Here is a 12,933-nt window from a genome sequence, read left to right on the forward strand (position 1 = left end):
GTGGCGGTAATGCACCGAACCGCCAATGAGCACTAAAAGAAGAAGAAGAAGAAGAAGCGCAACAGCGCGTAAGCAGAAAGTTACCGGAGCTTCACTTTAACATCTCAAAGTGTTCAGATCCTGTGAGTATGTCCGTGATACACAATGTGTGCTTTAGTGTGTGTTTGTTTATGTGTGTGTTTGTGTGTTAACGGGCCGTGAAACGTTTCAAGGTTCATTTGAACCGTTTATACGACAAACCCGGAAATACAGAAACACGGAAACCAGGTTTCTGCGGTTTGTTCGTTTTAAAACGGAATTGTAAAAAACTTTCTATCTTTCCTTTAATCTTTTCTTAAACGCATTTCTTCGTAAGTGGCTGTGACGTCACTGTATAACCGTCAGTAGAGAACATCTGCTCTAAATGGCCCTTTCTCAATAACTAAGACGGCGAGAACGGACCTGCGTTCCCGCGAGAACAGACTCGGGAGACGGACTCGCGCTTTCGGGAGATCGGTCGTTTCCGCAATCGGAACAGCAGCTGACTTGATGACGTCACCACGTCAGTTGGTATCGCTAATACGTTTTATGTTACGTATTTTACTATTATCAAGCTTTTGTTTCATTTTTATTTAAAATTAGAAACTATATATATATTATATTGATCATTAAATATATATAATCAGTCATAAAATAATTAGGCAAAGTATGTCAATGGATCAGATCAGAGTTGTTCTACAGTCCAACATCTTTTTAAAGCAGATGAAGAGGAGCAGCTGTAGTTTGTGGTGCTGCTGAACTTTACTGGATTACAATGACAGGTGTCAATCTAATATTTATTCATATTGGATGGAAGAAACAAAAACGTTACTTAGCTGAACGTTTAAATTAGGGCTGTTGTATTACATCACACTGCATTAGCTTTATTTTGTATGGTTTGATAAAGGAGGACGTTGGGCACAGTAACAACAATTAAACAGTACATATTTTACTGGATAGTAACACATTCCACACACAGCTACCGTTTGTCTCCTTGTTACTCAAACATCAAGAGGCTGATCATCAGTGTGGTGTCATCGTACAGTTAAATGCACAAACATCACTATTCATTAAAATGGTGATGTACCTGAACCTCTTCTGTGTCGCTACATTAATAGTGATTAACCTCATAGTATTGTATGTATATAATGTAGTGATCAATGAGGCTACATACCGTTAGATAGATGACATGATCATTAGTGATTAACATAGTATTTAATATCTATGATGCAGTAATCAATAGAAGCTACAGTTAGATAGGTGACATCATTAGTGATTAACATAGTATTTAATATCTATGATGCAGTAATCAATGGAAGCTACAGTTAGATAGGTGACATCATTAGTGATTAACAAAGTATTTAATATCTATGATGCAGTAATCAATGGAAGCTACAGTTAGATAGGTGACATCATTAGTGATTACATAGTATTTAATATCTATGATGCAGTAATCAATGGAAGCTACAGTTAGATAGGTGACATCATTAGTGATTACATAGTATTTAATATCTATGATGCAGTAATCAATGGAAGCTACAGTTAGATAGGTGACATCATTAGTGATTACATAGTATTAAATATCTATGATGCAGTAATCAATGGAAGCTACAGTTAGATAGGTGACATCATTAGTGATTACATAGTATTTAATATCTATGATGCAGTAATCAATGGAAGCTACAGTTAGATAGGTGACATCATTAGTGATTACATAGTATTTAATATCTATGATGCAGTAATCAATGGAAGCTACAGTTAGATAGGTGACATCATTAGTGATTAACATAGTATTAAATATCTATGATGCAGTAATCAATGGAAGCTACAGTTAGATAGGTGACATCATTAGTGATTACATAGTATTAAATATCTATGATGCAGTAATCAATGGAAGCTACAGTTAGATAGGTGACATCATTAGTGATTACATAGTATTAAATATCTATGATGCAGTAATCAATGGAAGCTACAGTTAGATAGGTGACATCATTAGTGATTGCATAGTATTAAATATCTATGATGCAGTAATCAATGGAAGCTACAGTTAGATAGGTGACATCATTAGTGATTACATAGTATTTAATATCTATGATGCAGTAATCAATGGAAGCTACAGTTAGATAGGTGACATCATTAGTGATTAACATAGTATTAAATATCTATGATGCAGTAATCAATGGAAGCTACAGTTAGATAGGTGACATCATTAGTGATTACATAGTATTAAATATCTATGATGCAGTAATCAATGGAAGCTACAGTTAGATAGGTGACATCATTAGTGATTACATAGTATTAAATATCTATGATGCAGTAATCATAGAGGAAAAAAGTAGCAGATTATAATCCGGAGTTTCCGTAAATGTTGTAAATCTGAATGGACAACACTTTGTTGCTACGTCACCATGACAACGTCAAATTGGTTTATTGTACTTTTTACTCTGATTTGAACTTCTTTTAGGCTCTTTGCTGACGTCATTTTAAGTACCGTATTTTCGCGACTATACGGCGCACCTTCAATGAATCGGCGATTTTAGAACTATTTTCCTATATAGAGCGCACCGGATTATAAGGCGCATGCGTCGTTTTTTTAGAAAAAAAAGGATTTTAAGTGCACCTTTATAGTCGCAAAAATACGGTAATGATGTAAACATGTTATTATGACAGCCTGAACACACTTTTTTAACGTCACAATGACTTCTGGGTAATTCCTTTGGGCCGATTCACTCATCCAAAGCTGACTTAAGGAAATGATTCATAAAGGACTCAAACACTGTGACAGGTGTGAGTCTGTGAGTCTTTTTGCTAAATGGTGGATGGAATGAACTTGTTTCTCTTTTCTGGTCTTCTGACCCTTCAAAGCGCTTTAAGGCTTCATGTCATCATTCACACACTGATGAATGACAGCAGCTACCACACAGAGACACCTGTCCATCAGTGACCAACATTCACACAGGACTCACAGCCCCAGCAGCAATGTGGGTGAAGTGTCCTGCTCAAGGACACATGGACACAGGTCAACAGGACCTGGGATCCAAGCCACAGTCGCCTGAGGGAGCAGGTTGGGATTGTGTGACAGAGGCCGACAGCATCTGCTGCTGTGACGTGAATGTGAGGTGAATGAGCTCTGTGAGTTTGTCCTGATGAAGATGAATAATGTGTGAGATCTCCCAGCAGGTTGTTATGAAGGTGTGAAGGTGTGGACTCTGCTATGAATCAGGCTGAGGACCCAGAGGACAGTGTCCCTCCCTCTGAAGCCCCTCTGTGGGGGGGACATGACAAACAGACCAAAGCTCAGAGGTGAGAGGACCATCTCCAACTGTCCTCCACTCGTCTCCATGTCCCAACGTCTCTGACTCACTGACTCTGGTTCTACATGTGTGACCAGGACCCATCAGAGACCTGGACCTGAACCCAGCTGTGTTTCCATGAAGAGCAACCAGTCTATGAATCATCCTATAAAATTCAAAGATGTCCGTCCCTCTGCTGATGCAAGGTGAGGGTCTCAGGCTGATGGTGAGGTGTTTCTACCAGACTCTCTGGTGGAGGTTCTGGGTTTCTTGCTCCAGGGCCCTTCAGCAGAGTCCAGTGAGGGAGGGAGAGCTCCATGGAGGACTTGGTGAGACCTGATGGGACTAAACCAAACTGACTGGTGAAGAACACAGTGAGCTATTGATCCTCAGTGGGACCAGCAGGACTAGTAGACCTAGACCACTACAGTCATGTGGTCCACATCCAGACCTCACGTCATGGACCTTTACCTTGTTTTGGTCTCTGTGAGGACGGACACCATGTGAGATGATGCTTCATGATTAGATGATGATGTGATGATGTAATCTCAGTGTTTCTTTCAGTTCACATCAGCAGAGAAGAAAGTCTCCTGAACCCAGATGTGTGTCCATGAAGAGTGATCATTCTATTGGTCGATGGATTGAATTCAAAGATGGAGGCCGTTCTTATGACCCACAGTAAGTTCTTAAACAGATGAAGAAGTGTTCAGATTGTCGTTAATGAATCACAGAAATGTTCATTCATTGTTTAAAGTGTTGTTTCCATGACGATCCATCATGACAGAACTCATTATCTTCATCTAACTGGTCCTTATGTGTTTAAGTGTGAATCATTAACTGTAAACATCCTCAGATGTAAACACTGTCACTCAACTAATAAACTGTCCGTCATCAGTCTTCAGCATCTGGTTTCCATGGTGATCAATCATGACAGAAGCCAATATCTTTACCTAATGTTGTCTTGGTGTTGATGGTCCAACCACCATGTGAGCTGATGGTTGATGTTCCTCCACAGAGAGGACCAGGAGAGCTCAGAGGTTCCCACAGAGTCTGCCCAGCAGCATCAAACCCACCTGGACTCCATCTTCATGGTGTGTACATGAACAACTACCTAAACATCTCTCAGTTCACCATCATCTCCATGCTGCACTTTGTAGACCAGTGGATTGTCCATCTGTCCAACATGGACCTGATGGTGGCTTCCATGGTTCTAGTTGGTGTCCTTCATAGAATGTTCTGTTCCAGCTGCTGGAGGAGAACATCCTCACCTTTGTGAAGAACGAGCTGAAGAAGATCCAGAAGGTTTTGAGTTCAGATTACCCAGAATGCTTAGAGAAGGAGGATGAGGAGGTGCTGGATGAAGAGCAGAGGAGGAGCAGAGAGGCATTTGTGAAGATCTCAGTGCACTTCCTGAGGAGAATGAAGCAGGAGGATCTGGCTGAGCGTCTGCAGAGCAGTAAGAGGGTTCCTCTAAAGACTTGCTGATGTTGTGGATTCATTTATTCTTAGTTTCAACTATTTTCTAAGTTCTCTAACTTACTGACTTGATCTATCTGACTGGTGATGAGGACCCACACACCCTCACAGACCAAGAACCTTCAGTAACACACATAGAACCCACTGGAGACCTGAATTCTTCAAGTCAGAGATTTATTGGAGCTACAAATAAACCGAGCTCTTTCCAGAAAGACACCAACGAGGTGATGATACAACACATAGTTCATACATCTTTTGACCATTGATTGAGTGAAGCTCTCCCCTCAATCTAACTACGTAACTCCTCCTGTTGTCGTCCTACTATTCTTCCTCTTGTCCTTCACTAGACCTTCTATCTGCTTGTTGATGCTGGACTAACTGGCTCAGTCTGGTCAGCTGACCCTCCTGTTCTCCTCCTAGTGTCTACATACACTATATATTAATCTAGTTGTATCCCTACTTATCCAATTTCTCTAAAGCTGATTATAACATGAATATATGTTGGATAATAAGACACATTTTCCCTCAACTCGATGAATGAGACCTTCACTAATGTCTCAAGAGATGGACAGAATATATTCATGGAGTCATTCTCTGAGGAAAGGACATGTTGAAATCTATTCTGTGACTCATTGATCTTCTTGTCTTCATTCAGGACTTTCTGCTGCAGTTTGTCAGCGTGAACTCAAATCCAACCTGAAGAAGAAGTTCCAGTGTGTGTTTGAGGGCATCGCTAAAGCAGGAAACCCAACCCTTCTGAATGAGATCTACACAGAGCTCTACATCACAGAGGGAGGGACTGCAGAGGTCAATGAAGAACATGAGGTCAGACAGATTGAAGCAGCATCCAGGAGACCAGCCAGACCAGAAACAACCATCAGACAAGAAGACCTCCTCAAAGCCTCAGCTGGAGGAGAAGAACCAATCAGAACAGTCATGACTAAGGGAGTGGCTGGCATTGGGAAAACAGTCTTAACACAGAAGTTCACTCTGGACTGGGCTGAAGACAAAGACCACCAGGACATACAGTTCACATTTCCACTCACCTTCAGAGAGCTGAATGTGCTGAGAGAGAAGAAGTTCAGCTTGGTGGGACTTGTTCATCACTTCTTCAGTGAAACCAGAGCAGCAGGAATCTGCAGCTTTGAAGAGTTCCAGGTTGTGTTCATCTTTGACGGTCTGGATGAGTGTCGACTTCCTCTGGACTTCCACAACAATGAGATCCTGACTGATGTCACAGAGACCTCCTCAGTGGATGTGCTCCTCACAAACCTCATCAGGGGGAAGCTGCTCCCCTCTGCTCGCCTCTGGATAACCACACGACCTGCAGCAGCCAATCAGATCCCTCCTGAGTGTGTTGGCATGGTGACAGAGGTCAGAGGGTTCACTGACCCCCAGAAGGAGGAGTACTTCAGGAAGAGGTTCAGAGATGAGGAGCAGGCCAGCAGGATCATCTCTCACATCAAGACCTCACAAAGCCTCCACATCATGTGCCACATCCCAGTCTTCTGCTGGATCACTGCTACAGTTCTGGAGGACGTGTTGAAGACCAGAGAGGAAGGAGAGCTGCCCAAGACCCTGACTGAGATGTACATCCACTTCCTGGTGGTTCAGTCCAAAGTGAAGAAGGTCAAGTACGATGGAGGAGCTGAGACGGATCCTCACTGGAGTCCAGAGAGCAGGAAGATGATCGAGTCTCTGGGAAAACTGGCCTTTGATCAGCTGCAGAAAGGCCACCTGATCTTCTATGAATCCGACCTGACAGAGTGTGGCATCGATATCAGAGCAGCCTCAGTGTGCTCAGGAGTGTTCACTCAGATCTTCAGAGAGGAGAGAGGACTGTACCAGGACAAGGTGTTCTGCTTCGTCCATCTGAGTGTTCAGGAGTTTCTGGCTGCTCTTCATGTCCATCTGACCTTCTTCAGCTCTGGTGTCAATCTGCTGTCAGGAGAACCTGGACCAAAGTGTCTCTACCAGAGTGCTGTGGACCAGGCCTTACAGAGTCCTAATGGACACCTGGACTTGTTCCTCCGCTTCCTTCTGGGTCTTTCTCTGGAGACCAATCAGAGTCTCCTACGAGGTCTGCTGACACAAACAGGAAGTCAATCACAGACCAATCAGGAGTCAGTCCAGTACATCAAGGAGAAGATCAGTGAGAACGTGTCTCCAGAGAAAAGCATCAATCTGTTCCACTGTCTGAATGAACTGAATGATGGTTCTCTAGTGGAGGAGATCCAACGGTACCTTAGATCAGGACGTCTCTCCACAGATAAACTGTCTCCTGCTCAGTGGTCAGCTCTGGTCTTCATCTTACTGTCATCACAAGAAGATCTGGAGGTGTTTGACCTGAAGAAATTCTCAGCTTCAGAGGAGGCTCTTCTGAGGCTGCTGCCAGTGGTCAAAGCCTCCAACAAAGTTCTGTAAGTAAAGAGTTAGATTCATTCATCATGACTTCATGTCAACATCATGGTTGTTTATTTCTGATTCAGAACATGAAAAACATGAAATCAGAATCAAAAGATAAAGATTATTTATTTTCTTTCTTTAAAACGAGTCAGATGGAGGATAGAGAAGCTTAACTTTGTATTTTCAGCTCTATTTAACAACATTAAATCTTCCTTCCTCATCCTGATACTGATACTACAGTACTTCCTGTTAACAAGAGAGCAAATTAACTGATGTTTTCCTCTTGTTTTAAAGTAGAAAAAGAACAATTGTAAAAACATTCACTGAACAAATGTTCTTTGATCATCATGATTTCATTTTAGTTCAAACTCATCACTAAAGAGAATTTATTTTTAACACAAATGTTATTTTCCTTGTTGGTTGTTGTCTCTTCAGACTCAGTGGCTGTAACCTCTCAGAGAGAAGCTGTGAAGTTCTGTCCTCAGTCCTCAGCTCCCAGTCCTCTAGTCTGAGAGAACTGGATCTGAGTAACAACCACCTGCAGGATTCAGGAGTGAAGCTGCTGTGTGATGGACTGAAGAGTCCACACTGTGACCTGGACACTCTCAGGTCAGATTAAGTTTGTCTTCAATGATTTAAATGTGTCTCTAACGGATCAGCTCCATGCGGAGTAAAAAACATCTTCCTCAATCTATGAATTAGTTCTTCAAGACGATTTCAGATTTAATTAACTTTATACCGCAAGTTCCTAATCTCACGCTATTCTTAGTTTGATCCCTTCTTTTGTTTGACAAAAAAGGTTCGTTAACAACCTTTTTCCATGACAAAGACAAGACGAAAAAAGATCTTAAAACTAAACTATGACTAAATCTATTCTAACTTTGGTTAATGAGACAGAAATGTTGGTGGTTGAAGAAGTCAATACTTTTTCCCCCTAAATTCGCGTCCACCTTACAGACCTGGACAAAGTACGGCCCCGTACGGCGGTTATTAACGTGTCATAATGACATCATCCACGGACCCAGACCGCTCGCTCACTGTGGGGCAGCAGTGGTTCTTTTCACCGATACGAACCACAACGACTATTTAACACCTCAGTGAGTGTGAGTAAGCTTCCTTGGTTTAGCTCAGCTGTCTCAGTTTAGCTAACTGTTAGCAGGCTAAAGACGAGGAACTAAGAGAACGATGTGGTGGAGATGAAGACCTGTTTAACAGCTCGGGGCTGGTCGGCCAGCAGAGATGTTCATGTGGACCTGGCTGCTCCGTTTTCTGGTGACAGAAGCCAGCGTTTGGAGACACAAGCACTTCAACCAGTTCACATCCACATCATGAGAAGACGGTGTTAAACCGTCTCATCACTGTACGTTTGTTACTAAGCAACAAACAACGCACCAGAACATGTGACTGGTGGAGGCTTTTGAAAGAGCTGCTCAGTGCAGGTGAAGGATGTGGAGGCACAGAGCAGGTGGAGGAAAACCGGAGGACACAAGAGAAGAAAACTGGTCATGAAACCTAAAAACAGTTCATGTAGTGGATTTACTTCAGTTAGATTCATTCATCAGGACCTAAATATGTTGCCATCTTTTCTACTTATTAAGCTGTGTGATCATAGTTTTATAGAATGTACGAATGAAAAGGAGAAAATCAGAAGTGGGAAAGAGAATGAAGACTTTAATGTGTGTCTCTACTGTTAACTGATGCTTTTCTCCTGTTTTAAAGTAGAAAAAGAACAATTGTAAAAACATTCACTGAACAAATGTTCTTTGATCATCATGATTTCATTTTAGTTCAAACTCATCACTAAAGAGAATTTCATTTTAACACAAATGTTATTTTTCTTGTTGGTTGTTGTCTCTTCAGACTCAGTGACTGTAACCTCTCAGAGAGAAGCTGTGAAGTTCTGTCCTCAGTCCTCAGCTCCCAGTCCTCTAGTCTGAGAGAACTGGATCTGAGTAACAACCACCTGCAGGATTCAGGAGTGAAGCTGCTGTGTGATGGACTGAAGAGTCCACACTGTGACCTGGAGACTCTCAGGTCAGGATTCAATGTCCACTTGGTCTTTATTTACATCAATGGTACATTTTTTACTTCATATGATTCTTGTATGATTTAAATAAAACATTTCTTTACTAAATATTTCCAAAAACATTTGTTAGACTTTGTTTTCACTAAAATGTTCCCATGATCCCTCACTAGCCGACAGTATCTCAGTCCTGCAGTGACCTTCCAGCCCTCACAGCTCCCTCAGGTCATGTGACATGTGTGTTGTTTTGTGTGTCTGCAGCCTGTCAGGCTGTCTGATCACAGAGGAAGGCTGTGCTTCTCTGGTCTCAGCTCTGAGCTCCAACCCCTCCCACCTGAGAGAGCTGGACCTGAGCTACAACCATCCAGGAGACTCAGGAGTGAAGATGCTGTCTGATGGACTGGAGGATCCTCACTGGAGACTGGAGACTCTCAGGTATGAAGACACCTGCTGCAGCCACAGACCATCAGTCTGATAGAGGAGGTAGAGCTGGAGACCTTTTCTCTGTCCCACTGTCAGTCTGGTCATGTGACCCTGAGACACCAAGCTGACCTCAAACTACCAGAGACTCATCAAACTGTTTCCCACATCAGACCATCAACACAGACAGAAGTAGTGAGGAAGAGTAGTCAGGATGACTGTTCCCTAAACAGGGAGGAAGGTGATGAGAGGCTTGTGTCTCTGGAGCCTTGTCTTGTTGTTATTAGAGAGGACAGAGGTGTCTCCTGACACGTTGACGGCATCATGGTGGGTTGATATGAGTCAACGTCGTCACCTGGATGTTTAGAAGCTGATCATCTGCCTCCAGTGTGTGTTGTCCTTTAGTCACACGTTATTACTAAATGACACAGTTAAAGAAACAATATGTTCAAAGCGTCTTGATGGATCATCACAGCAGGAATGTTTGGTGTTTTAAAGGAGCTCAGCTTCAGGTTTTGGTGCTTTGCACTGAGAGCCAGATCCCTGGATGATAAGTTGGACTTGTTGAAACTACAGGTGACAGTCGGCCACAGACACTCAGTGAAGAACCAACAGCTGATTGTGGACCAGGGGGGTATTGCACAAAAGTACAATAAAGAAAGAGATTAAGCTCAGCTTGACTTAGTTTGATCTTAATCTGTTGCACGTTTGCTGAGTCGCGCTGAGAAGGAGGAGCTCAGTCGATCCAGGTCACATATCTGGGATCAGTGCAGGTCCACAGCTTTCTTAAGTAGACCACGGTGTCCATCACACATTCACTGATGCTGAAATGGAGAAGACGCCGCGCAGCATATTTCTCACCTGCTGATCAGCAACTGATCAAATATATGAGGAGGTGAAGCATATAAGACGCAAAACAAGGAATACGGCAGCTGTAATTAAACAGAGAAAAAGTCTGGCAGACAATCGACTGAATGTGGAAGGATTTAAAAATATCTCCTCACTAGGAAAGTTGTACACTCTGTTTTAGTTGCTTTTAATTTGACTGTTTTATGTGTTGGTTTTATTGCTGTATCTGTGTTGATGTGGTAAATGTGCTGGTTTTACTGTGAAGTGTCTTTGAGTAGCAACATGTAAAGCACTATATGTGTAGTGGCTAAACCGTTTCCTTTTGGCCTTTCCTATGGCTCCTATTTCCTCGTCCTGTTGTTTTAGCCACACAGGGAGATCGGGTCCAGGTTCTGACTCGCAGCCCCCCAACAGGAACCAGGAGCACCTTGTTGTCGGCTTGCTTCTCGTTTATTGTACACAAAAAAACATGAAAATAATGGATGTTTATGATGCTGATGGTGCCATTAGTCTCCATCAGTTAAAAGTAAACTTACTTTGATTTTAGTTGAAAATGACTTTCAGTCTGTAAAGAATGTGGATTTACTTGAAAATGACTTCCATTGATGCAGCTTGAGCAGTTACACAATGAATAAATTCACTTTGTCACTCTGCACTGATCCAGCTGCTGAGACACACGAGGTCATTCAAGTTCCACATGATGAAGAACTTCTCTTCTTCTTGTGAACAACATGAGCAGCAGGAGAGAACCTCCTTCCACAGGAGCAGATGTTGTTCTTCAGACTGAGAGTCTGCAGCTCGTCACTGTTGTTTCACTGTTTCACACAACTTGTGTGTCCTCCTCACGCCGTGCGTGTTGATGCGTGTTGGTGCGTGTTGCTGCTGGTAGTACTTTGTGCTCGTAGTACTTTGCTCGTAGTACTTTGTGCTCGTAGTACTTTGCTCGTAGTACTTCATGCTGGTAGTACTTCATGCTGGCAGTACTTTGTGCTCGTAGTACTTCATGCTGGTTGTACTTTGTGCTGGTAGTACTTTCTGCTCGTAGTACTTCATGCTGGCAGTACTTCGTTCTGGTAGTACTTTAGTCCTGTAGTAGGTTTCTAACACGTTAACATGCACTAATCCTAACAGATGATGAATGAGTGAACATGATGAGCTGTGGTCATGGGCCAATCAGAAGAAGAAGAGGTGGTCCATGTGGACATGAAGGACCAAGCTGTGTGTATGAGAGTGATGTCATGTCCATGTCTCCATGCTGCTCTGACCCCCCTCCTCCTTTCAGGGTGGAGCCTGCTGGAGTCCGATGGATGACACCAGGTCTGAGGAAGTGTAAGTGAGCTTTGAGTTGGATTCATCACACTGTGACATCACTCATTCACCTCTGTGATGTCACTAGATGAACACATGATTAATAACTGCAGCTGTATTGTGTCTTGTTCTCTCATCAGATTCCTGTGAACTCACAATCGACACAAACACAGTAAACAGAGAACTCAAACTGTCTGACAACAACAGGAAGGTGACACGTGTGAAGAAGGAGGTTCAGTCACATCCTGATCATCCAGACAGATTTGACTACTGTCCTCAGCTGCTGTGTAGAACTGGTCTGACTGGTCGCTGTTACTGGGAGGTCGAGTGGAGAGGAGACGTTTATGTATCAGTGAGTTACAGAGGAATCAAGAGGAAAGGAGGCAGTAATGACTGTGTGTTTGGAAACAATGATCAGTCCTGGAGTCTGAGATGCTCTTATGGAGTTTACTATGTCTGTCACAATGAGACAGTAACACGCATCTCCTCCTCCTCCTCCTCCTCTGGTAGAGTAGCAGTGTATGTGGACTGTCCTGCTGGCTCTCTGTCCTTCTACAGAGTCTCCTCTGACTCACTGATCCACCTCCACACCTTCAGCACCACATTCACTGAACCTCTTTATCCTGGGTTTGGGTTCTGCTCCAGTCCTGGTTCCTCCGTGTCTTTGTGTCCTCTTCAGGACGGAGAGTCTCCTCCTGGTGGAGAACCTTCCTCTCTGCTCACCACCTAGTTCAGTCTGTACAGCTGATGGAGGTCCATGTGGGTGTAGGTGCAGGTGGAGCAGGTGAGGGGTACCTGAGCTGGTCTGGACTCTGGGGGTCCACAGCTCTCTGGGACTTGTGCTGTTGCAGATGAACGTGTGAAAGAGCTCAGCGAGGTGTGTTTTAATGTCTCTGTGCTCGATGCCTCTGTGGATGAATCAATAATCATCATTTAGATGTTGGCTCCTAATTACAGTTTAATCTTAATCTTTTTGTGTCACAATGTTCAAGAAGACATTTTATACGACTAATGGATCTGTTTGATAAATTGTACTCAAATTTTAACTTCAAATGTTTCAATGTGTCACATTAAAGATCATTTCACATTATCTGCTTTGTTCCTTTTTAAAGCTTCAGCAAACCTCTGAAAAAATCTTTA

General features: G+C 42.9%; 2 protein-coding genes across 3 annotated transcripts in view; both read left to right on the plus strand.

Moving 5' to 3' along the window:
- Positions 1–3,434: 3,434 nt before the first annotated feature.
- On the plus strand, positions 3,435–8,187 carry LOC134104085 (protein NLRC3-like). Its single transcript, XM_062557391.1, has 5 exons — positions 3,435–3,989; positions 4,327–4,402; positions 4,557–4,767; positions 5,443–7,201; positions 8,151–8,187. Exons 1-5 carry the CDS (start codon positions 3,922–3,924, stop codon positions 8,185–8,187), a joined length of 2,151 nt encoding a protein of 716 aa, XP_062413375.1. The 5' UTR covers positions 3,435–3,921.
- Positions 8,188–9,413: 1,226 nt separating this feature from the next.
- The window catches only part of LOC134104123 (stonustoxin subunit beta-like), a 60,752-nt gene continuing 57,232 nt past the window's right edge, over positions 9,414–12,933 (plus strand). Inside the window, exons 1-3 of one of the 2 annotated variants that reach the window (XM_062557447.1) lie at positions 9,414–9,651; positions 11,768–11,814; positions 11,934–12,004. In XM_062557447.1, the coding sequence (XP_062413431.1) occupies positions 9,452–9,651; positions 11,768–11,814; positions 11,934–12,004 (318 nt within the window). In that variant the 5' untranslated portion in view covers positions 9,414–9,451. Of the gene's footprint in view, positions 9,652–11,767; positions 11,815–11,933; positions 12,791–12,933 lie in introns of those variants that run through there. The other variant, XM_062557448.1, reaches the window with a different exon arrangement.

This window comes from Pungitius pungitius, chromosome 14, assembly GCF_949316345.1.
Source record: "Pungitius pungitius chromosome 14, fPunPun2.1, whole genome shotgun sequence".
NCBI lineage: Eukaryota > Metazoa > Chordata > Actinopteri > Perciformes > Gasterosteidae > Pungitius > Pungitius pungitius.

Excerpts from the sequence above, each read along its gene's own strand:
- LOC134104085 (XM_062557391.1), top strand. The coding sequence starts at position 3,922 with ATGAAGAGTGATCATTCTATTGGTCGATGGATTGAATTCAAAGATGGA. Across the intron at positions 4,768-5,442 it reads GGCTGAGCGTCTGCAGAGCA|GACTTTCTGCTGCAGTTTGT; the intron begins GTAAGAGGGTTC and ends GTCTTCATTCAG. Across the intron at positions 7,202-8,150 it reads GTGGTCAAAGCCTCCAACAA|ACCTGGACAAAGTACGGCCC; the intron begins AGTTCTGTAAGT and ends TCCACCTTACAG.